The following is a 25,843-nucleotide window of genomic DNA, read 5'->3' on the forward strand; positions in this document are numbered from 1 at the left end:
TCTTTAAAGATCCCATTACTAGTATATAACAGCTCTTTTTTTTTTTTTGGTTTTTTGAGACAGGGTTTCTCTGTAGCTTTGGTGCCTGTCCCAGAACTAGCTCTTGTAGACCAGGATGGCCTCGAGCTCTTAAAAAAGAAAAGTAGCAGTAGCGAGTGGTGGCAGCACACACCTAGCACTTAGGAGTCAGAGGCAGGTAGCTATCTGTGAGCTCAAGGCCAGCCAGGCCTAGAAGAGCTAGTTCCAGGACAAGCTCCAAAGCTACAGAGAAACCCTGTTTTGAAAACAACAAAACAAGAAAAAGAAGGTAGCAGTGGTTTTGAAAGAACACATATGGCTTTGACATTAGGCTCTAGGGACTTACATACTATTTGAATTCTATACCATGACCACACATACAGAATTGTCTACTCGTCTGTGTGAAACATGTTCTACAATCCACAGGGGATAAATAGATAGTACCAAATTCTACACAAATTATCTTTTATTTATACATATATACCTATGACAAAGCCTAATTAGGCACAGAAAGTAATTAGCAACAATTAGTAAAATAATCAGAAAGATACAATAAAATTATGCAAACATAGTCACTCTCCAATATGTTATTGTACTGCATTCATTCTTATGAGATGAAATGCCACTTAGGCATAGTGATGAAGAATTAGGAAACTTAAGCAAAGGTTACTTGAATACAAGCATATTACAGTACTGCCAACTGATAACTAAGACTACTATTCACATAGCCAATATGAAAACCCAAGATGGCTTGTATAATATGGATATGCTGGCCAAAAGGATAATTTATGGGACAAAAGTAAGCAAGAAGAAAGGCTAAAGATTTACATCATTCTACATAGGATGGGCCTCAAACTAAAAAAATTATAATTTATTTTTTATAATTCTTTTCTGTTTAATTTTGAATTGTGGTTAACCATGGGTAAATGAAACCTTGAAAAAACAAATCCATAGATACAGTGGGACCATAGTACATTTTATTTTAACAAAGTTCAACAAACAGGAAAAATAATTCTTACCTCAGCCTTTAGTTGCTCCCCACCAGTCATGGCCTCTAATTGCTCTGTTGTCATTTCTTCTGTAATTTCGATTCCTGCCATTTTTTGTACCACTTCTTTCAATATTAGTAGGTCAAAACTAATACAAAAAAAATTAAACCAGTTAAAATTTCAAATATAAAAAATACAAGATAATAATATACTGAGAATCTTTATTTAAACATAAAGAACAAGAGGGAACACCAAGGCTTGCTTTTTTATTTTATTTTTTAAATGAAATAGTTGTATCACTTCTAGTACTACAATAGAAATATTTCATGTTTACCTTTGATTTTTTTTTAACCTGGATTAATTTGAAGTTTGGGGCTAGGATACAAAAAATAAAAGTAATATGAAACATATTCAGATACTATTTACCCAAACTTCACGTTTTCACTCATAGTTTTCATTTGCATCCTCCCTGTCCTTCCTCCCCACCCACTAAATTTCATGTGTTAAGGCCTTGATCCCAATGGTGGCAATATTTTCGGAAGATTCTTGAAACTTTAGGTGAGGCCTCGCTGGAGAAAACAGGTCCCTGGGAATATATTCTTAGGGGCAGTATCTTGTCCCTGACTCCTTGTCCTCCCATTCTCACGCCTTTTGTCTGTCTGCCTCTATGTGTCTTTCTGTTGTATCTGTTTCCCTCCTTCTTCTCCTCACATCGTCCCTCTCCCCACACACACGTCTCTTCCCAGAGGTGATAGTTCTGCCCAACCACACCTAAGGTGGTGATATTCTGCCTCGCATCATAATTGCTACCTCCAGACTGAACCCTCTGACAATGAGTAGAAAAGAATCAGTGTCATATGGCTGCTTTCAGGAATTTGTCAGAATGACAAGAAAGTAGCACAGAATACTTTACAGAATGAACAGAAGAGTAGATGATTTAAGCCATGCTCGTTTGCTCCTTCAAATGTTTAAGAATGCACATTAGCACAGAGCCATTACCAACTAGAGTAACTCTAATATTTAATCTATTGTTCATAGTTCATTTTCATCAGCTGTCCCAATAATATTTTCCTTTTCCAATTCATGATGTTCAGTAAGTTTCATAGAGTAGGTAGCCATCTCACTAAAACTCCAAATGAGAAAAATGAATACAGCCCTACAATACTGGTATATAATTAGAAAAGAGGGGGGGTAAGGAAGGAAAGAAAAAAGTAAAGTGCCAAGTTGTGGTACTTGAACCTAAAGTAAAAGTTTTTGCAAAAACACTAAGCATGTTCTAGCTATGTGGTAACAGTTACCCATTTTTTGAGATATAGTCTCACTATATAACACTTAGTAGCATCAAATTCATGCTTCTCCCCTAGATGTTCTGGAATTATAGGCATCTCTCACAACACCTGGCTAGGTATATACATTCAGAACTGTCAATGAAAATAACACTTTGTGACTTCAATAACTTTCTTTAATTACATAATTTTTCCAAATGTAAAAGCACACCTATGAGTATACAAATTATTGGACAACGTATACTTTTCTAATATTCTTATCAGGGATTCCTTTCAATTTGTCATGCTTTCCCAAATCTGGCAGTTTCGTGCAAACTAATACACAACTACCAATGTAGCATTGAGATGTATTAAAACAGTTTTAATTAAATGGTCACAAATACGTATTGACAATAAAGCAAACTAAATTATAGATTAAAACTAGTGTTCTCATGGCTTGTAGAAGTAAAGAAGTAAAATACAGAAGTGACAGAGATTACAAAGGTAGCAACAGTGTCCCAACAAAACCGAGTTATTATATTTTTTCCCAAAGCCAAAATAGCACTGTAGGAAATTAATTCACCACCTGTTTGAAACACCAAAGAGCTTTTTTTTTGTTGACTTTATAGCAGAAAGTGTCTATAAACAATATAGTTATCTAATTATAATCAATCTAGTGGTGCTGTTTATTCAAAGCCTAAGCATTGCCACTTGCCCCACAGTATGCACAAAAAAGGAAAGTTAAAATCACGTAAGTCTTACATATCACTAAATTCACATTCAAAAAGTATTTTTTTTACTATATACTCCCTTAAAGAAACATTCTATCGGGGCTGGAGAGATGGCTCAGTGGTTAAGAGCACAGACTGCTCTTCCAGAGGACCCGGGTTCAATTCCCAGCACCCACATGGCAGCTCACAACTGTCTGAAGATCAGTTCCAGGGGATCTGACACTTCACACCAATGCACATAAAATAAAGTTAAATAAACCATAAAAATATTAAAAAAAAGAAACATTCTATCAAATGTGTAATGTAGTAAAGAAATCAACAATGTAATGTTTTGTCATAAAAGAACATTTAATATTCCTTATTAAACATGTTCTCAAAAATCTTAATGGTAAAAATAAGTTAACTGTCCTTTTAATGTGTTTTATCTGTAGCCAAATATTATATTGCTAGAGAAACAATCTCTCTGTAATAATTTCTAATTTATATTCAAGATTCAATATATAGACAGGCATAGTAGCACATAACTCTTTGGTGTAGCAGTTCCTTCTGTTTATGTGTTGCTTTCACTGGTTAATGAATAAAGAAACTGCCTTGGCCTAGTGGATAGGGTGGAACTTATCAACTAGTTGATAGGACAGAGAAGATAGAACTTAATTCTGGGAGGAAGAAAGCAGAGAGAGAGAAGCCATGGATCCTCAGCCTAAGACGAACACTGGTTAGAATCTCTGGAAAGCCACTGCCACGTGGCCATACACAGATTAATAGGGTTAAATTGTATGTAAGAGTTAGCCAATAAGAAGTTAGAGCTAATGGCCAAGCCATGTTTTAATTAATACAGTTTCTGTGTGGTTATTTTGGGTGTAAACTAGCCAGGCGGCCGGGACAAACAAGTGGCCCCCATCTCTCCTTGCAACAACTCTTTAATCCCAGTATTCAGGAGGCAAAGGCAGTCCTCTGTGAGTTTAAGGCCAGTCTAGACTTCGTAGTGAGTTCTAAGAAGGAATTCAAGGCCAGTCTGGATTTCATAAGTGAGTTCTAGGATGACCTGGGCTATATGGTGAGATCCCATGTCAAAAAAACCTAATTCTATATACACCCAAGCCTAATACTAAAAAGGTTGAGAAAAAAAAAGTATGAATTTTGAGGACAATCAGAACTGCAAATGAGACTCTCTTTTAAAAAAAATGTATTATACAAATAGTCATTCCAGTTAAAATCTATGAGTCTGACAAAGTAACAGTAATGCCAACATTCCAAATCCACCAGAAGTGCTTGAATTATTAAATTTCATATCCATATAACTTACCTTTTGCCTGCCTTTAATTGATTGGCTACATACTGAAGAAGACCAGCAAGATCAATGGGGTATTTACGGAACACCGCACCACAGAAACTAGCCAGACCTACATGAAATAAAAAGTAAACAAAATGTATTACTATAATTTATTAGTATTAATGTATTAGTATAATTTCAACAAATTCAATTTATAAAATAAAATGAGGTATGGAAAATTTTTTAAAGATTTATTTATTTCATGTGTGCTTGCGTTTTCTAGCATCTTTGTTTGTGGCCATGTTCATACCAGCTGCCTAAGGAAGCTAGAAGAGTGTATTAGATCCCTGGAATAGATGCTGTGGGTAACTGTGACTGCCGTGTGGGTGCTCGGAACTCTTGTACTCTTGAAGAGTAGCCAGTGCCCATAACCACTGAGCAATCTCTCCAGTCCCATATGAATTAAGCTTTGACTAATGAAACTAAATGGAGTTTTACAATACCAATACCTAATGTTTATTAAGTATACATATGTAAACATATTATCTTAATTCTTACAATACCTTAGATTAGTATAAACCTACTGATGAGGCAAATTGAAGAGATGGATCACATAACTTGATGGTGGTGGTTAACTAGGCAACAATGCAACCTATGTACCCTGATCAGTTAGGACTCAGTCATGTAAAATACCAATCAAACTCAAAACAACCAAATTCCCACAGAGTCAAAACACACTGTTTATATCTAAGAACATGCTACAGTTATAGACAACAAAAGAAACAAACAACTTTCCTAGAATTAGACATAAACCTTTTTATTTTTACTTTATACATATCAAGGTCTTGCCTACATGTATGTTTGTGTACCATGTGTGTACCTAGTACCCATAAAGGTCAGAAATTTGTGTCAGACTCCCTAGAACTGGAGTCACAGAAGGTTGTGAGCCACCACATCAATTCTGAGATTAGAACCCAGGTCCTCTGGAAGAGCAGTCAATGCTCTTAAATGCTGAACCATCTCCACAGCCTAAAAAGATCAATTTGAACCAATAATTCCTTTCATTTATAGAAGAGAGAGGAAACCCCCAGGAAAGACTAAGAGGATGAGTGTCTGGAACTTACCTAACAGTTATTTGCTAAGCACCTATATAATTAAACCAACATAGTCCTGCCCTTGGAGCTTAGAGTTCAATAAGAAATTCAGAAAACGGAATGAATATCGTGAATAAAAGGTTCTATGATAGTACTAGGAGCAAAAACTTAGACTTCTGGATGGTTTGCACTAATAATGAGTTTTTTAAAAATGACTTCTTGCTTGAAATCTAATGATGATGAAATCAGAAGATGAACTGAATGAAAGGAATGACCATGAAAGGGTATCTAAGTAGAGGAAAGAAGGTACAAAAGGTCTATGAATGGCACAAAACTTCAGTATTAATGGAATTAAAGACTGACAAATGGAGGGGGGGCTAGACTAGTAAGGGCCTGATTCTAAAAGACTTGAAGCACTTACTTGTAGCACTTACTAAGTATTTCATGGGCTAAGTAAATGTAGAATGCTTGCTTAGTATGTGTGAGGGACTAAATTCAGTCCCCAATATTGTAAGAGGAAAAAAAATCAAGCTTTACAGGACAATAGGAGTCACTAAAGATTCAGATTCACATACATTGCAAGAGGAAAGAGTGTATCCTCTCATAACACTAAGTTAGAAAGAAAGGGAATGTCGGCTCCCAAATGCCTCCCCTAAATTTTCCCATCTACATACTAACCCAGCCCAACCCTGCTTAGCTTCCCTGATCAGATGGCACTTAATACATTCAAGCTGGTATGGCCAGAGATTGCTTCCTCAAATTCTATCATAGTAAAAAGTAGTTTCTTGAGTAAAGAAAGTTAATAAGTACTTAATAAATCTCCATACAGACCCAAGGTCTCAGACAGTTTACAAAACAAGCCGAGTGGCCAATTATCCTCAAGAGTACTTGAGAAATAAGCCCCTAAACGGAAAACACTGGGTAACCAAATAAAAGATGGCGGTTACCACTTCCTTAGTATCACCAATAACACTATGAGCCTTAGAAAAAGAAGAGCACTTACTCTGAAGCCAGTTTGAGATGGTTGTGTCATCATGCTTCATCTTCTCCTTTTCTGGATTAGCTAAAGCTTCAATAATACAATCTTTCACACATTAAGAAAAAAATATCACATCGGTAACAAAGACCCTTAAACCCCCACATCTTGAGGGAGAAATAGAAATAACTATACTCATTGTATATCGATTCTCCGTTGCCCTCTTTCTCATCTTCTAACAAGCGACATTCCACCTGATTCAACATGTTTGGTAAAACAAGGTCTCTGCTCTCACACGTGTGCATGCATAAACATACACATAAAATTTCTCTTCCAATACTTTGTTTGATCAGTCAAATGGAGCAAACTTAGATCATTACCTAAGGAAATCAGAAAGAATAACTAAAACATTCGGCATTTAAATACAGGGACACATGATGTCTATATATGGCTTCACATGAAAGGATACAGGCCAAAACATCATAATTCAATGAAGTGAGGTATTTCAATGAATCTACTACAGGTGTTATCAAGTTATCATATTTCTGTATTTGTGACAAGATCTGGAAGAACAAGAAAGAGTAAGTTGCATTAAGTAAATAAAAACTTATATGCTAATTAATATTCATACTTATCCAAAATTAGAAATAATACAATTAAAGTGGTTTTTCTATTTTGCATATACTTGTAAATATAAATAAAGCATATTACATATTACAATTAATGCTCTGTACAGTATTTTTCTAAGGCTACATTTTCCATTTAGAAAACAATTCCAAGAGGTCTAAATTTGGATTTTGGAATGGTAGAGGCTATTCCTGTTTTAAATGTTATTTAGTCTTTCTAAAATGCATGCTTTGCTCTTTGTTTCAGGTACACATTTTTAGTCTTGTTGATTTTTCTTTGTGTTTTGTTTTACCAAGTGAGAGAGAAAACATGATGTTAGGTGGCTAGGAAGGTAGCAAGGATCTGAGAGGACTTGTGAGAGGGGAAAGAATATGATTCAAATATACTTTATGAAAATTCCAATAGTGATAATTTCAAAAAAATAGGTAATTCCGGGCGGTGGTGGCATACGCTTTTAATCCCAGCACTTGCGGGGCAGAGAAGCAGAGAGATTTCTGTGAGTTTGAGGACAGTCTGGCCTACAAAAGCTAGTTCCAGGACAGCCAGGGCTATACAAAGATATCCTGTATTGAAAAAACATTTAAAAAAAAGAATGCAACACTGTTAAAACTGAAATCAGAGTGAAACACTATTCAGATGTTTCTAAAACATACAGTAGTTCTGTTGTACATTACTAGAAAACTGATCAATATTATGTGAAGTTTTGTTTTAAGCATAAATTGGCATTTCATCAGCTTTTTCCCAAAACATCTTAAAATTTACATCATTTCATTTCCACTTGTACTGATTTAAAGAAAACCAAAAGGAAAACCCCTTAAAATAATATTAACTTCAAAACGTACATAATCAAACAAAATGGTTGGATTGCTGTGGCTCAACTTGCCAATTTGTCTTCCTGAAGGCTTCACATTTTCCTTGGTTAGACGCCTATAAGGGAGAGAAATGTCAAGGTTCATACTAAGTACCATTACTCAGCTGCTGATAAGCTCTGCTATATCATGAGAAGAAAACCAAAACACGCAAAATGGATCCATACAAACTACTGCATTTTCATATACTCTGCAGCAGAAGTTGAACTTTCAGAGGGAATTTCAAAGTTTAAGAATTAGTTATCTATTAAGAATAAAACTTACTTTACTATACAAATACATAAAATACCTTTTTAAAAGAATCATAATTATTTTAGATTTACCAGGTTTTGTTTATCAGTTCAGGAATTAGTGGGGCTTCGGACCCTGACAGTTCTCAATTTCTTATTCAAGGTACATAATTTTTACAATTAACAAATTACATTCCTTTCATACTTCTTTATTTCTTTTGTGTTCAGTATACTTTTTACAAGATTCTAAAAACATGTATCAATGAAACTTATAGCTCAACACAATTATTACACAAAATTGGAAGCTTTTCTGAGATGATTACATAATAAAAGCAGAAACTCTATAAACAGCTATAGGTGTGATTAATTAAAACAATGTTAGTTTAACGGGGTGCTTCCTCTTCTTGTTTCCTACATTCCCATTCCCTGCCAGTGGAGAAGAGAGCCCACTGGTTTAAACTTGACTCCATATTCTCTGCCTTCACACAGCACACCGTTTTGGGTAGTTCTACTTGCCAGGGTTTACACTCTCCCTTCTCACATACACTATATACTTTATTCTATTCCCTATGTCTTCACTACCCTGAAGGGAAAAATAAGCAAAACTAAAGAAATACTTTCTTGATGGCATTTAACCTTCAAGTTACCAGAGTTTCATGCATAGAAAACACAACCAATGAGCATTCAAAGAATGAATGATTTGAAAACATAAAATTACCCAAACAACACATTAATATACTCCATTCTCAGAGTAAAAAGTTTAAGAAGCAAACTCATAGTTTGGTGAAACAGTTACAGCTAAAATATAACAAAAATCCAAGGATATTAAAAATTTTACACACATTGTTCTACACTAAATAATTGTACTCATATATGTATTTATATTAATGCTTTCTATAACACAGGAATACAAAAATGAGAGCAGTTCTTGCTCTCAAATTTGGCCTAACTAAAGACTCATATTTCAAATCATTTTTTTGAAATTTTCCTGTTATTTTTTGTTTGTTGGTTTTTCTGCCAGTCTCACCTCAGTAGGAAAAAAGGCGGGCTCAAATTCATTGTCCTCCTGCCTCGGAGTGCCAAATACCGGGAATACAGGAGTATGCCAGTATTCCCGAGAACTTTCTTTTTAAAAAGCTAAGAAATCTGAAAGCAGTATTTATATCCTATCAATAATATGAAATGTGAAGATAGTATGATCACATTGTCTTGAATATACATAAAAATGCCCAAAAGGATAAATAAGAATCTAAATACTGGTTACTTCACATTTCTCTTTCTGAAGAGAATTGAGAAACGGATGAGAGACATTTTACTGAATACCTTTTAAAAATGTATATATTTGCCTTATAGGCAAAATGTGATGTTCATTATCTATATAGGCATTGCAGAAGGAATCTGTCAAACTATCATTTTATTGCCTCAAAAACTTACTTTTATATACATTATTATTATTAACTGATCACCACGCAGTAGAAAATATAACTAAAATTTCTTACATCTAAGTGAAATATTGATTCCTTTGATCAACATTTCTCCTTTCCTTCATATCTCTTTTCTCCCCATATTTCTCCTGCTGCTACTGCCCGAGAACCACTTTTCTCGCTTTAAAAAGGGAGGAAATTCTGTCAATCACTACACTGACAAAATGGGAGAACACTGTGGTAACTGAACTAGGCATAGAAAGATAAAGCTGTATATAATACTTGCATATAAAATCTGTATACTCATTTACTGAAGTTGAAATCATTTGGCCATATAATTTTCAAGAACTTTATAAAAATACAAAAATGAAAAAAACTCTCATTGCAATGTGCTTAAGTAGAATGCTAGTATAATTTTCCTAATGTATACTAGATCTACAAATCAATTTTGTTTGGCAGTATGTTCTGGGGAAGGCCTCAGAGAACTGACACTTGAGCTTACTTTCTAAGAATGAAACACGGATGCAGAGGCAAAGGCAAGCTAAGGGAAAACTTGTACAAATGAAGGAAACAAAAAAGACATACAATGGAAGTAAGGCTACAGAGAGTGTGCTACATTCATACATTCAGGTAAACAAGTAAGCTCAGTACAGCTGGTTAAGTATAACCATTAGGAAATGAGGTAGGATATATGGTAGGAAAGATCAAGGAGTATCTCTCGCATTACCATGCCATAAAGTTTGCCATACAGCCTGCCAAGTACTGTCAAGTCACCCAAGGATTTTGAAGTGAGGAATAATATGAGCTACTATGCTATTCCAGATTTAAAAAAAATTAAGGCTGTTGTTAGAGTACAGAGAATCAAGAAAATGATAAAGCACTCACTCAGTACCTAGCACAAACAATAATAACACACACACACAGCCTGATCATTCTCATATATATGTGTATACAAATGTGTTCATGTACTATGTTATGATATATTCAACCTGACCTGATTTTGATAACCTAGAAACTGTATCTGTAGGTTTAAGCCAATTTTCTTTTACGCACCAAGCCTACAGTCTCCCCAACAATTACTTCCTAAAATAACTTCTTTTCCCATTAAATAATTAGATATTTTCTTCTATTTTCCCACCCATTATATATAGTCTATGCAACAACTGTGACCATGCACATGGCTATTTTTCTAGTAGACAGTATTCATAGACACAGACCCATAATAGCATAAAGTACACAATTTTCATAAGCTTCAAATAATTTACGAGAAAGTATCATTAATATCACTCTTACAAACACAGTTTGATTCCCAGGGCACACATGGAGTAAAGAGAAAACCCATCTCCAGTAGTTATTCCCCAACCTCCACATGCATACCATGGCATATATATGCCCAATTACATAGACATATAAATCTTAAAAAATAAAAATAAAATATTAACTTGCAATTAAAAGATTACATAAAACTTAAGTCATTCTAGCTATGATATATAATCAGCTATACCTTTAACAAATATTTATGAGCTTTCTCTAAATTAAGACTCTCAACAAAATAGCTGAAACAAAGTAAATTATATCCAGACATAAATAGGATTAATATAAAAAAACAATAAAACTTACTTCATGATATACTTGGCTCTGTCTATTGTTTGAGCTTTAACTTTTACTAAAAGTGGGTGACCATTATAAGTTTCATTCTTCCACTGGCCATATAGACGGTATCTTTAAAAAATTAAATGAAAAATTAGAAAACATTAGGTGCTTAAAAGTTAGTGCACTAGAATTAATTAACAGGAATCAACAATCTGAGTATTTACCTATGCTGATAGGGAAATGTTTTAAACATCCCCCATAGTTCCTCAGACATGCAAGCGTTGCAGTCCATCAAAGAAAGAGATGGAAGTAATACCTGGTCAGTAATGCTAAGCAAACAGCTAAGGATAACTTCCTAAGAAGAAAGCAAGAAGAAATATGTCAATAAGGGTCTTATTTCAATATATCGTCAAAATAGGAGTACCAGTCTTAAAAGAATTGCCATTTTTAAATCTCATAACACACATATATAATTCCCCACACTATCATTGTCTTTTCTCCAACCGAGATAGCAAATGTGGTGAGATGCAAAGGAAGTAGCAAAACAATGGGGGGCTTAACCTTTTTCCTTATATAATATGGTAATCTTCAAAAAGAGGATGTTGACTTTAGAAGAAAAATATAACTGAGCTGCCAGATGCTGTACTGAGCACATAAATTATAAAATAATTATTTCTGATGATAGTTAAATATTGTTCATTGTAAAATATTCAGCATGCTACATTTGACAAACACACCCATTATTTAATATTTTCAGTCTCTTACCGTTTTTTCTTTATCTTCTTGTTTGCTTCCATCTGACTGAAACTAAAATTTAAAACAATAATATATTTAAAAGTTGTTTAACTAGTTTATAATTTTAAAAATTAAATATTTCTTAGATGTTTGCCTTTTTACATACATGGTTATTTGAAATACAACATATTACTAAGAAACATTTTAGATTTTTATGTATACTTTTAACCTCTAAATAATTTTAAAATCCATGAATTTTAAGTATAAATATGGGTACAGTTTGTTTCTTTATTTTTACATGTGTGTCTATGAAACACAGTCTCATGTAGTAGTCCTGGCTGGTTCCCAATTCTCTTTGTAGTCCAGGCTGACCTTGAACTTCTGATTCTCCTGCCTCCACCTCCCAAGTGCTTTGATTAGAAGTGTGTGTCACCACATCCAGTTTATGAAGTACTAGAATTCAAGCCCAGGGCTTTTAGGCCCACTAGATAAGCACTCTGCTAGCTAGGCTATTATCCCCAACCCTAAGTATCCGTTTTACGTGTCTTAACATCATTATAAACCAAAGCTTCTAAAACTCATATTAAGCAATAGTTACTAAACGTAGGAAAACTGTAATCATCAAAACCATTTATTTCAAATGCATTTATATTTTCTACCCACATTCCCTTACAGTAGCAGTTTTCAACCTTCATAATGCTGTGACCCTCTAATACAGTTCCTCATCTTGTGGTGACCCCCAACCATAAAATTATTTGTTGCTACTTCATAACTGCAATTTTGTTACTGAGTGGTGTCTCAGGTCCTAAGACCATGAGAAATATGTTTCCTGATTTGGGACCCACAGATTGAGAGCCGCTACTTTACAAAATCAATATAACCAAATACTAATATAACCAAAACTCAGAAAAAAGGAAATGAATCTAAATTACATTATAATTCACCACTATATCAAAATGCTCAACAAAAAGTAAGTCCAAAGTATTTGTGAAACTGCTGACATAAAAAAAATCACATTTTGGGTCTTTATTATCCCAGTACAGAATGAACCTTGAAGTGACTTGTTTGACAATGCTATCTAGTCACTTAAAATGATACTATGAAAGCTGAGCATAGTTGTGCATGCCTTTAATTCCAGCACTTGGCAAGCAGATCTCTGAAGAGTCCAAAGTGAGCCTGGTCTCACATAGTGAGTTCCAAGACAGCTAGAGCTAATTAAGGGACCTTATCTTAAACGCAACAAAAACATTAGTGATGCCTATAGGTGTATATGTGTATAAAGGCAGAAAACCCAAAAATACAAATGAAGAACTGACACATAAGAACAGTCTAGACATCAGGAAAAGGCAAAGGTCAAAACTGAAACAAGCGAAGGAGAAAGCTATGATGCAACACCACCTATTTGATTTTCATGTTAAAGAAGGGATTCTTTTGCATGCGTTTGAGCAAGTTATCAGATATTCCCAAAGAAAAGTCTTAGGTGCTTTAGTTTTAATCTATCAGTGATTTAGGGTGCATACCAACATATCTTCTTCTTCTAATTGGCAGATTCAAGAAAATAGGGTTCTCTTTCACAGATAAAACTGAGTCAACTGATAGTTTGTCAGCAAATAAGGAATTCCCTGTTATGAAGTAGTCTTTTTGTACACTGTGAAGAAATGTCACTCTGAATGGTTTAATAAAGTATTTTTACCGTAACTGAGCTGGTTTACTTCCCTGAGTAACTCTAGTCAGTTTCTAATGTCCACATGTCAATTCTTAATATTTCATAAACAGGAAAAATTTAAAAATATAAGACATAAAGCAAAGCTACCTAGAAGAGCAGTAAACCTTCCTATCAAAAGCTCATTGCAACAAGGAGTAATAAAAATAAATCAGGAGGTACACACAAATTAAAAAAATTTTTAAAGAAGATAAACATATTTATGATGGTGTGAAAGAAAATGGCCCTCAAAGGGAGTGACACTATTAGGAAGTGTGGCCTTGTTGGAGGAAGTATGTCACTGTGGGGACAGACTTTGAGGGCTCTTTTTCTCAAGCTTCCCTCAATACGACAGTCAATCAACTTCCTGTTCCCTGCCTATCAAGATGTAAGGACTCTCAGCTCCACCACCACATATGCCTGCTCCCCACCTGATGATGATAACAGATTGAACCTCTGAAACGGTAAGCAAGCCACCTCAATTAAATACTTACTTATGAGTTACCATGGCCATTGTGTCTCTTCACAGCAATAAAAAACCCTAACTAAAACAACATCCTACTCCATTTATCTCTTCCTTTTCTTTTAGTTTACTTCACTTTCAGATTGGGAATAGCATTAAACAACACCCACACAATTCTCTATGCTGCAGTCAGCACTAGGCTGAAGCAGGAAACACCAGGAAGTGGGTGCAAGCTGCAGTTATTTACTAAGTATCACACATTTAAATTTTGAAAAGAGGACACAGTTCCTATCTTTGAAGTCACAACTCTTAAGCTACAAGACACCTGAAGTGCTTTCAACATTTGAATTTTAAATGAGTAAAAGAGAGCACTCAACTAGGGTTAGAAAGGCCATCATCAAAATCAACTGAGGTTCCAACATGACTCTATAAAGGCATAAAAGACAATACCATTATACAACAATACTCAGCACCCGAAAAATTAAAAAAATAGAGACATCAAGACAGACTTTGAAAAAGTTGAGAAATAAAGAATTATAAATAAAACTAAATAAATTGCCTCTTATGAGTAATGATCTAACAATTTACTACCTTATTTTTCAAATGCTACTTAGAACTGTTATTTTACCTCTGATAAAAACATTTAAGATTTGTGACTAGTTTGCCAGTAAAATTACAGCACTATTTTAACTTACATGTTATTAACTACCAATTATTGAGTACCTACTAGATTAAAAACTGCACATACATACCTCAAAACTACTTTATGAAAAACCTTTTTGCTAGAAGCATCCAAAACAGGTCCCATTAAAATAATTTAGAATGGGCCTAGAGAGATGGTTACTATCACTGATTGCTCTTCCAGAGGACTCAGGTCTAATTCTCAGCACCTAAGAGGCAACTAGCAACTAACTCTAACTCCATTTCCAATAAATCCAACGTACTCTTCTAGCCTCCACAGACATTGTACACATATGCTACACAGACACATAGGGAGGCAAAACACCTATATACATAAATTCAGAATATTTTTTAAATAATCAAGTAAAAAATAAAATAATTTAGAATTTCTGAAGGTAGTGGCACATGCATGACCTCTAAGAACTCAGGAGTAGAGGAAGGGAGGACTGAGTTTAAAGCAAGTCCAGGCTAAATATCAAGATAAAATAGTAATTTGGAGTTTAAAATACAACCCATAGAAAGAGTTACAGGAATGGGAGGAGATTACAGTTGGAAATTCTTTCATTTTTTCCACTGCTGGAAACTGTTATATATGAATAGTTTCCATTATAAGTAACATGTGCATCTAACTTTAGAACAAATTACAGCTTAAATATTAAATCTGTTTAAAGAAATGTACTCATATTTTAGTTTGTCTTTCCCCAAAAGCAAACAATATCAAGTGCAGGCAAGTAATCCTAGGAAGCACCAGGAGCACATTAGCACTGCAGGTAAAAAAGGTTCAACACCACAGCAGATTCTGAGTCTGTGTAGAAATATCTTCGTGACAATCAACTCTTATCTTTTCAGTGGTTGAAAACTGAGCAGAGAGCCTGTGAGATGTCTCAGTGGCAAAAGCACCTGCAAGCAAAACTAGTGACCGACCTAAGATTGATTCCCCCAGAACCCACAGAGTAGAAGGAAAGAACAGACCCCAGCAAGATATGCTCTGATCTCCACATGTGCTCTGTGGTATGTATGTATGTAAGTATATATGTGTACATACACAAGACACACACACACACACACAAAATGCATGAGTATATTTTTTAAAAAAAACAGCTCAGAAAATATTATGTGGTGTTAGATCTCTAGCAATTCATACCTTACTTGTGTGGGTAGCACAGGCTCCCAGAACAAGCAGTGAGAAATCAGACAGCAGAATGCTAACAACTTAGGATATAGCAGCATTTGCTGTCACGCATGTAAAAAAAAAAAAAAGCTTCTCACAAGTAAGCAGTATCACACACAAATGTTTTTAGATATTATTTCTGTTCTTTGCACTTTGAACTTGTCTTGAAATTAGCTTCAACGACTATTGTCACAAAACAAAATACATGGGGGGTGGAACAATAGCTCAATGGTTAGGAGCACTTGCTGCTCTTGCAGAAGATCTAAGTTTGACTTTCAGCACCTACACTGGCTCACAACTACTTACAACTCCAGTTCTGGGGGATCTGATGGTCATCTCTAGCTTCTCAGGCACCTGAATGCATGCAATATACACACACATACACGCACACACACTCATATATACCATTAATAATATATCTTCTAAAATTTAATTCTTGGAAGATGGAGCAATTAATAAATGAATTAAAAACGTATTTTACCTTTTTCTTGTATGGACTTGTATATACTCATTAATTTCCTACTCTTAGCAAAACAAGTCTCATAAAAAATAAGTCACATACCATTCACACAGAGTTGCCACTTGCCTATTGATATTTAGTATCTGAACCTAGACAGTATAGCTAATGTTAAAATTACTACATAATCTTCCTGAGCCAGCTGCCATTAGAGCAGCAGCTATGGCCCAGTTCAACCCCAAGGTAGTGGGCTTCAACAAAAGCCAAAGTGGCAAGCCGATGCATAGCCAGCAGTGCTGGCACCTCACCAAGCATACCAAGTTCATGCAGAACATGATCCAGGTGTGCAGCTTCATGAACTACAACTGGCACATCATGGAGCTGCTCAAGGTGTTCAAGGACAAGTGCTAGCTCCAGTTCATCAAGAAGAGTGGGCACACATCCACACCAAGAGGAAGAAGGAAGAGTTGAGCAACATGTTGTCAGCCATGAAAGAGGCTGTGGCCAAGAAGGACTGATGCCCCCACAAGTCTGCTCCCCTACTCAATAACATTTATGCTGCACAAAAAAGATACATTTCCTAAATATGACTGAATACTTTATCAATGAGGTAAATAAGGTGATCTTAATTCAAACCAATTATTACAAATAACAATACAAAAATATAAAGACAAGCATCTCGGTAGTTTTTCCCCGATTGGTTTCATTGGAAAGCAGGACTGTTTATGGTAAGCTTGGTCTCTGCAATGTGAAGTTGTGCACATCTCAGCATTTGAGAAGCAAGGGAGGCAGATCCCTGTGAGTGTCAGGCCTGATAGTGACACACAGTGAAACCCTGTCTCAAAAATCAAACAAACAACCAAAGAAAACACAACTTGGGGAAAGATGGCTCTTACAAAGGACCTGGGTTCAAATCTCAGCATGTGTGGTAGCTCAAACATCTCTAATTCCAGCAGCAAGAAACCCAATGTCTTGCTCTGATCTCTGTGAAAACTGCATGCACAGATAGCATAGACAAACATGCAAGCAAAATACCCAAAGGTATAAAATAAAAATAAAATCTCAAAATAAAAAAAACAACAGACTTTGGCCTCAGTTCCTCGTATGGTTTGTATACAAGTATTATAATAGCAAAAGTACAGCAGGAGGCATAACAAACAGTATCAATCACAATAGTGTCCATTTGGAAAACAACTCTAATGAAAGGTTTAGTTGTTTTCAAACATTCTTGGACTGATGAGATAGGGTCATCGGGTAAAGGTGCTTGTTATCAAGACTGACATGATCTGAGCTTGATCCATGAGATACACATGGTGGAGGAAGAGAACTAACTACTGCTGACCTTCACACAGTGCTGTGGTATACATGTATACATACATACATACATACATACATACATGCACATAAAATAAATGCAGTAAAAGTTTGCTTCTCAGAAAATCAAAAAAAGAAGCAAAGAACAAGGGGGACAACAGGAAGATGGAAGTTGATGTACTGCAAGGTCCAGTTCTACCAGCCTTAGGCATATATGCAAAGGACGCTTCATCCTACCACAGAAACAGCTGCTCAACCATCTTCATTGCTGCTCTATTCATAACAGTCAGAAAACAGAAAGAACCTAGATGTCCTTCAACAGATGAATAAATAAAGAACAAGTGGTACATTTACACAATGGAGTATTTCTCAGCTGATAAAAACATGAAATAATTAATTTTGCAGGTAAAAGGATGGAACTAGAAAAAAATCATCCTGAGTGAGGTATCCCATATCCAGAATGACAAATATGGTATGTATTTGCTTATATCTGGCTATTAGCTGTTAAGTCAATGATAACCAAGCTACAATCCATATAACCACAGAGGGTAAATATAGAGTAAGGAACTATAGACAGATAGATCTCATTAGGAAACAAAAATAGAATAGTTATGAGTGAACATGCAGGAAACGAGAAATAGGAGGATTAGAAAGGAGGGCAAATGAGAGAGAAAATATGGGGAGAGATAGCTAAAATTAGTGAAAATTTGAAGGGTAGTAGGGAAACCCACTATAGTAGAAGTTTCCTAAAATATATACATATATGAAAGTGATCTAAATGAAACTGTCAAATACTAGGGGTGACAAAGGTCCAGCTGGCCAACTCTTGTCACCAAATGAAGCTTCCAGGATTGGGATTGAGTTACATATAATTGAGTTGTTGGCAAAAGGAATCCCATGGGAATTCCCAAACAACCCGGGTTTTATTGCTTTACAAAAACTGATGGTAAGGCCTCATTACTGAAGACAAAACCTACAGATCTCACTGAACATGAATAGTCAAGCTGGTGTCTATACAGAGCCTTCACCGCTATATTCCACTTCCTTTAGTATAGGAAGATATTCTGCACACTACCAAAAGAGAAAAAAATAAACACCATCCTAGCCAGAAAGTCTTGATTTGCAATGCTGTCCTGCCTACAAAATACGCTAAGGCAACAATGGCACAACGCTTGGGGGAGTAAATAACTAATATCTGATTTGACTTAAGGTCCACTCTGTGAGATGGAACCCATAACCGAAACTGCTTGGGGGGCCAAGAACCTGAGACTAGATACCCCAGGGACCTAGGGCAAAACCAAAAATTGCTGGTCTTTAAAAAAATAATAAAATGACTCCTAATGACATTCTACTATATTCCCTGACCAGTGCCTTGCTCAACCATCAGAGACAGTTCCTCCTGCAGCATATGGAAACAAATTCAGAGAGACACAATCAGACATTACAAAGAATGATAGAACTTGGAACACTATGCCCTAAATAGGATGTATCCATTAAATACCCACCTCCTCAGCCCACCCAATGCCTGGCTCAAGGAGTGCGACAGAAGAGGAGGCAGAAAGAATATAAGAGCCAGAGGTAATGCAGGACACCAGGGAGCAAGGCCTTCTAAATCAACAGGCCCTTTGTATATATAGTATAGCTTCCAGTTCAGTGTTTTTATAGGATTCATGAATGTCCAAATGAGTGGGTCTATGTTTCCTGTGCCTTCTCTTGGACTCTTTTCCTTCTGTTTGTTCTGTCCAATTCCTATGTGTTAGTTTTTGTCATATCTTACTATATTTTATTCTATTGTATTAGTATCCCTTAGAAGCCTGTTTTCTAATAAAAGAAAGGGAGTGGAACTGGATGGCAGGGGAGTTGGGAAGAAATGAGAAGATTAGAGGGAAGAGAACTGTGATCAGGACATACTACATGATAAAAAAAATAATTTCAATAAAAGAAAAAAGCAAAAAAAAAGTCTGAAAATGCTATAATAAAACCGACTTCTTTGTGTGTTAATAAAAAATAAAATAAAAATTGGCTTCTATATAAAATAGAAACTCCTCTGACTGGTTCACACACAAAATCTAACTACAACTATTTTCTGTCCTTGCAGTCTGGAAAGAGACAAGACTCTTATGTGGTTATGTATGTTGTAGGTCTCCTGCAGCAGTCAGCGCCTCCACCCAGTGCCTGGGAGTAGGAGATTCACAATGGAGCCTCTTTTTTTCTCTCTTCCTACTCTTGTGAGAGTTTTTATCTTAGCAACATTTTTTGGCTTTGTGAGGAGCCTTATCATAAATGGCAATGGCAAGACATGTTACAAACAACACAAAACAATTCCCACTATGTAGAATGCCATGTATTCTTTGGGAATCTCAGCATTCTTGTAGTCAAGAAGTCTGATATGAAGGGAGTTTTCTTGAAAGCATGGCAAAATTGTAAGTTGCTCTGTTCATTTTTTGTCATCTCCCAGTTATGTCAAGGAGAAAAATGCCCAGGATGTTAGAGCAGAGAGAATAGTAGTGATTTCTGATCAGATTTTTAGATTATTAGTCACTGCCACCCCCTTTTAAGCCCACAATGTACAATCAAATCTGCTTGATATACTAAAGTAACAATTTGATCTTTGAACCAGAAGCATCAGTATCACCAGGAAACATGTTAGAAATGCAAATTTTCATCTTCCACCCAGGCCTATTGACCAAATACTGAAGTTTAGGACCAACAATCTGCATTTTAGTAAGCCTGACAGGTAATTATGATGCATGCTATAGTCTGGTCAACACTCTGAGAATGTCTTATATAGGTTGCAAAAATAAATAAACAGATTGAGCACACCAAACCCAGGAAATTTTAAGAGAAAAACATACTAACCTGAAATTAATAAGATACCATTTTTCCTTTTTAAAATGGTGTTTGCATATTATCCATAGTTGTCTACATGTATATATGTCTATGAGTCTGTGTGTAGGTATGTACATGTACCTGTGGAAGCCAGAGTCATCGGATCTCGGGGAGCTGGAGTTAGAGGTGGTTGTGAGCCACCCAAAAGCAGATGCCAGGAATTGAACTAAGGTTGGACTCTTAATTTCGGAGGCATAGCTCTACAGAAAGAGTTTCGAAGGGCTGGAGAGATAGTTCCATGGTGAAAAGAAGTCTCTACTCTTCCAGAGAAACAGAGTTTGGTTCACAACCACCTCTAACTACAGTTCCAAGAGATCCCACATCCTCTTCTGGCTTCCCCTGGCACCTGCACCCACTGGCACAAACCCCTGCCACTCCCACACATATACGCTTTAATTTTTTTAAACAGTTAAAAGTGGGAAGGCAAACCATACTGAAAAGAATTCAAAAACCACCTATTTGATAAAATCCAACAATATACAAAGACGAGAACTCAGTAACAAAAAGACTGTGATATAAAATGGAGAAAACATGAACAGACACTTCACTAAAAATAATTATAAGTAGCAAATAAGTACATTAAAAGATACTCAACATTAGTCACTAGTATGACAGAAACTGGAACCACAATAAGATACCACAACTTACTAGGATGGATAAAATTTAAGTATTAAAATACCATGTGTCAGTGAGGCTATGGAGCATCTGGAAGTCTCAAAGATTGCTCTCAGAAATGTAAAATACTATAGACATTGTCAGTTTTCATAATTTCTTCTTTGCTTTAAGAAAGGCTTTTACTATATAGCCAGAGCTTGCTATGTAAACCTGGATGTCCTGAAAATTTTATAGAGATCTGCCTGCATCTGTCTCCTGAGTTCTGGGATTAAAAGTGTGCACCACAGGAGGGCTGGAGAGATGGCTCAGAGGTTAAGGGCACTCACTGGCTGCTCATCCAGAGGTCCTGAGACCAATTCTCAGCAACCACATGGTGACTCACAACTTCCTATAAAGAGATCTGGTACCTTCTTTTGGCCTTCAGGCATACATGCAGGCAGAACATTGTATACATAATAAATGAATCTTAAAAAAAATGTGTGCACTATCACATCCAGCATTTTTGTAATTTCTTACAGTTCACCATATACTTATTTATTTCACTAACAAATCCTACTTCTGGTAATGCAAAAATATGTCCCCCAAAAGTATAGATATTTAATGCACCTTTATAACAGCCCAACCAAAAATAACTTAAATATCCATCACTTGGTAAATTTATCAGTAACTACATGTTTACATATAATGAAATGTTATTACTCATCAAAAGGACTATTGACACATGTAATAACTTGAATCATGAATCTCAAAACATTAAGTGAAAAAAAATCAGAAAACATTAATTATTTACATAAGATCACAGAAAAAGCAAAACTACAATGACAGAAACCAGCAACACATAGGGGAAACTGACTTAAGTAAGGTAAGAAAAGGTAATTTAAGACTGGAGATGCATGTGATATGCACATTCTATGTCGTAAATGTTTTTTAAATAGTCTAAGTTTATAAATGAGGTAGGGGCATTGCTGGTACTATTCAATTTCTTGGTTTAAGTGGTAGACACATGGGTGTTTAGTTTTAGAAAGGTCACTGAACTATATAATCACAATTTACTCATTTTTCTATATGTATAATTTATTTCAATAAAAGCTTTACTTAAAAAGAAATATGATGAGCTGGGAACACAGCTCCACAGTAGAGCACATACTCAGAACACACAAAACACCAAGTTGAATCCTATCACCGAAAATAAGTAAAAACTAGAAATAATAAGCCCAGGACTTTGTGGTTGGAAAAATTACAAACAGCTAATAGTCATGATTCAAAACCGCATGCTAGAAAATAAACAGAAGACAGATAAGGGTAAAAACTAGTAAGAAAGTGCTAGTTACAACAGAATTCAAAATATGGATTTTCCTAAGGGAGGTATCTGATGAACCATCATGGACTTTCCATAAACTGAGCTAATTTACTCAACACAACTTTCCTTACATCATGTTTACTTTGTTTCTGCTTTTAGAAATACTCATCAAAACAAATATATTCATTTCAAATTTTAATTTTCTACTAGGAAGAAAAATCTTACTGACCTCTTTCATAAATGACTTGCCTATGCGCACGACTTTTGCAAATAAAATGGGATCGTGAGATAGGTGAGGACCAAGGTAACAGAACATGTTGAATACATCCCTCCTCAAATCGTCAAAGCTCTCCACTTGTTTTGGTGCTAACTTGTTTTGCAAAGCACTAACAGGTGAGCCTTTAGCACCTTTAGGAACACCAACTCTATAAAAAAGAAGCAAGATTTAGAAATCTATGCACTATTAAGCCCAAATATCTTAACACAATAATAATTTTCTTGCTTGTATATCTATTCTAGCCATCACTAACTTTATTATAGTAATTATCAAGTGAAAATTAATATAAAAACAAATTCAACAAGCATAAAAACAAAGCTCAGAAAGAGAATGTTTCAAAATAGCAAATTAAATAAGGAATTCTCAATGTAGCTCTCACGTAACATGTAACATGAGTTTAAGTTAAGCTTGGCCAACATAGAGAATATAGTTATAGGAATGAAGAAACGATGGCCCTCAGATGAAATCTGAGGGCCCCAAGATGAAATCAAACATTTCTCAATCTGAGCTCAACTACCTACACTGAGTATGAGGAAGGGGTGGTAGGCAAGATAACTGGACAATCGAAGTACAATACTAGAAAGGACAGCATGCTCAGAGTTCTCACATACTAAGCAGGTATCTTACTTTGAAGTCACAGGAGTTGATCTCTGAAGAGGTCTGCGCTGTCTACACCTCAAGTCGCAATGAAAGCAGCATCTAGTGGCTATGCACAAGTCATGAAGGCTGGGGCTTTTGAGAGGCCTGAAACAGGCTTTGTTTATGAGGCTGAAGTCAGAGCTGCTGCTAATACTGCTCCTAAGTTCCCTAAATAGGCTGACGTCTACAGGGCTAGTGGACACATTCAGGATAATAAGAGGAATTACGCTAGTAATTTCCCAAAAAGCAGCCTGAGTGTCAGAATACTAATATGCAGAGTCATTAACCCCGGAATAATGTTTCCCTGAGGTTAATAAAAAGGGGAAAATTTTCTCCCTCCCACGAAGAAAAGTTTAAAAATAAAAGAAAGGTATTTTCACTCTCAATACATGTAGAAAAGCTCCAGAAGTTTAACCTAAGTTTTCATATAACATTGTAGAACATATTCTACAACACTGGGACATTAGGAGAGAAGCTGTGTAAAAATGGCTGACATGCCCTGTGAATAGTCTTCCATTTTGAGAAAATATAGTAATAGATATGCCAGATTTAAAGAGAAAAGAAATACACATATCTTTTTAGCAATCCCAAACTAGATCTTAGCACTTAATACAGAGTTGCATACCTTCGGTATAGAGGCTCAACAGTTATGTGAATAAGCTTGCAAATAGTTAGAGCTATTAGTTTATGTGAAGCTGCATAGTATGGAGGCATCTGATCCATGATGTTCTGTGCATGCTGCCAATCCCCGATCTTTAACAAGGCTTCCAACAAACCAAGCTTCTGGTTGTCAGGTGGCTAAAAATGAACAAGAGTAACAATGATACTTGGAATACAGATATTTCTCTTTACAACTTCAGCTAAATATCACAATTAATTCACATCAAAAAAGTTACAATATCTAGGAAATTTAACAACTGCCTGAATTTTTACTGACTTGAAAAAATAGAATCTGTTTTTTTGTTTTATTTTTCCATTTAGCACAAACATGGGCATTATAATTTGGAATTAACTTGGACTTCATGCTATAATGCAGGAGACACTCACTAGAATTCATTCATCTTTGAGAATCCCCTTACTACTTGAAGAATATTATATATACAGCAAAAATAAAATCAATATATTTTGTGACATTTTTAAAATTTACACAAGAAACAAAAAGAGCAGTTTTTTCTAAAGGTACCATTCATATTAAAATCCAAATGAATATTACCCAAATCATATTTTAACATAATCAAAACTAAGAAATTTTACTTTTATAAGGTGATTAATGGTGAGAAATTAAATTTAGTAATTTTAAACACTGCAAATTTTACAAGACTAAATGATGTACCTTTTCTACTTTCTCATCATCCTTGTCCTTTTCTTTGTCTCGTTCATCAAGTTTCTCAGTAGACAATACAACCATTGTGAGTTTTCTTACAATTTGTTTAGCTTCCACAATTTCTCGTTTGTATTCATCCATAATGCAATTATCAGCTGGAAGGAGCTAAAAAGAGATCATTAAAATTTCTTAAGAGTTAATATAAATAGCTTATACATATAAAAGGCAAATTCTATTGTCCAATTAATAAATCTACAAATAAGAAGTTTAGTTTACCCATACCTATGACTTCCTTTTAAATAAGTCTTACTGTCCAATTTTAAAAGGTTAGTACCTGAATACTGTACACATTTTAAAGTCATGTAGAAATAAATGTTTCACATTTTTGGTATGCTAAATGTTCTAAATTCACACTACAGAAATGCTCACCACTGAATTTATAAATATACCCAAAATATGTACTTATTCCATTGAAAATATCAGGAAGAAGGGTGCTCAGTGATAGAGAGCAAAGTTTGCCCAGCATGAGTAGATCTCATGTTTGAACTTTAGCATCACCCAAACAAAGAAAAACTATGTATTGCCCCTTTAAAAGCCAAACTCCAAAGATTATATATATATAAAAGGGAGATTTGAATGTTCTGATTATCTATTATAAAACTAGTAATACCTTGGTATCTCATAGTAAGTCACAAACTAGTTTCTAAATCAATACAAAAAAGAAAGTAGTATTTTGTCAACGCCCTATTGTGAAACTTGATTATCTCAAATCAGTTACCTTGTACATGTGGAGGACTGTTACTATAAGCATTTCATAATAATAAACCTGCCAGGTGGTGGTGGCGCACGCCTTTAGTCCCAGCACTCTGGAGGCAGAGGCAGGCAGATCTCTGTGAGTCCAAGGCCAGCTTGGTCTACAAGAGCTAGTTCCAGGACAGGATCCAAAGCTACAGAGAAACCTTGTCTCGAAAAACCAAAATAATAATAATAATAGTAATAATAAACCTGACAAAAGAAAACCAAACCAAAAGAGCCACTTAGCTTCTGAAAGACACTACAGTGAGCTACAACAGAAATGTTTTTACCCCGTAAAAATGCATGTTCCATTTCAATTCATTAACTATAGCTAATGTAAGGAAAACAACCAGTGAACATTAAAAGGTGAAATATTAAATACTGTATGCTTC

At 35.3% G+C, this 25,843-nt stretch overlaps 1 protein-coding gene across 1 annotated transcript in view; it reads right to left on the reverse strand.

Annotated features, from left to right (window-relative positions):
- The window catches only part of LOC121439416 (THO complex subunit 2), a 101,243-nt gene that overhangs the window by 31,736 nt on the left and 43,664 nt on the right, over window positions 1-25,843 (reverse strand). The window contains exons 10-20 of the mRNA XM_041639919.1: window positions 24,666-24,821; window positions 23,958-24,130; window positions 22,646-22,841; window positions 11,855-11,896; window positions 11,314-11,444; window positions 11,117-11,218; window positions 7,816-7,900; window positions 6,816-6,909; window positions 6,374-6,454; window positions 4,310-4,406; window positions 1,038-1,155 (exon numbers count right to left, since the gene is read on the reverse strand). Of these exons, the coding sequence (XP_041495853.1) occupies window positions 1,038-1,155; window positions 4,310-4,406; window positions 6,374-6,454; window positions 6,816-6,909; window positions 7,816-7,900; window positions 11,117-11,218; window positions 11,314-11,444; window positions 11,855-11,896; window positions 22,646-22,841; window positions 23,958-24,130; window positions 24,666-24,821 (1,275 nt within the window). The remainder of the gene's footprint in view (window positions 1-1,037; window positions 1,156-4,309; window positions 4,407-6,373; window positions 6,455-6,815; window positions 6,910-7,815; window positions 7,901-11,116; window positions 11,219-11,313; window positions 11,445-11,854; window positions 11,897-22,645; window positions 22,842-23,957; window positions 24,131-24,665; window positions 24,822-25,843) is intronic.

This window comes from Microtus oregoni, unplaced genomic scaffold (genome assembly GCF_018167655.1).
Source record: "Microtus oregoni isolate MIOR12 unplaced genomic scaffold, Mior012 000061F_ref0000440, whole genome shotgun sequence".
Lineage (NCBI taxonomy): Eukaryota > Metazoa > Chordata > Mammalia > Rodentia > Cricetidae > Microtus > Microtus oregoni.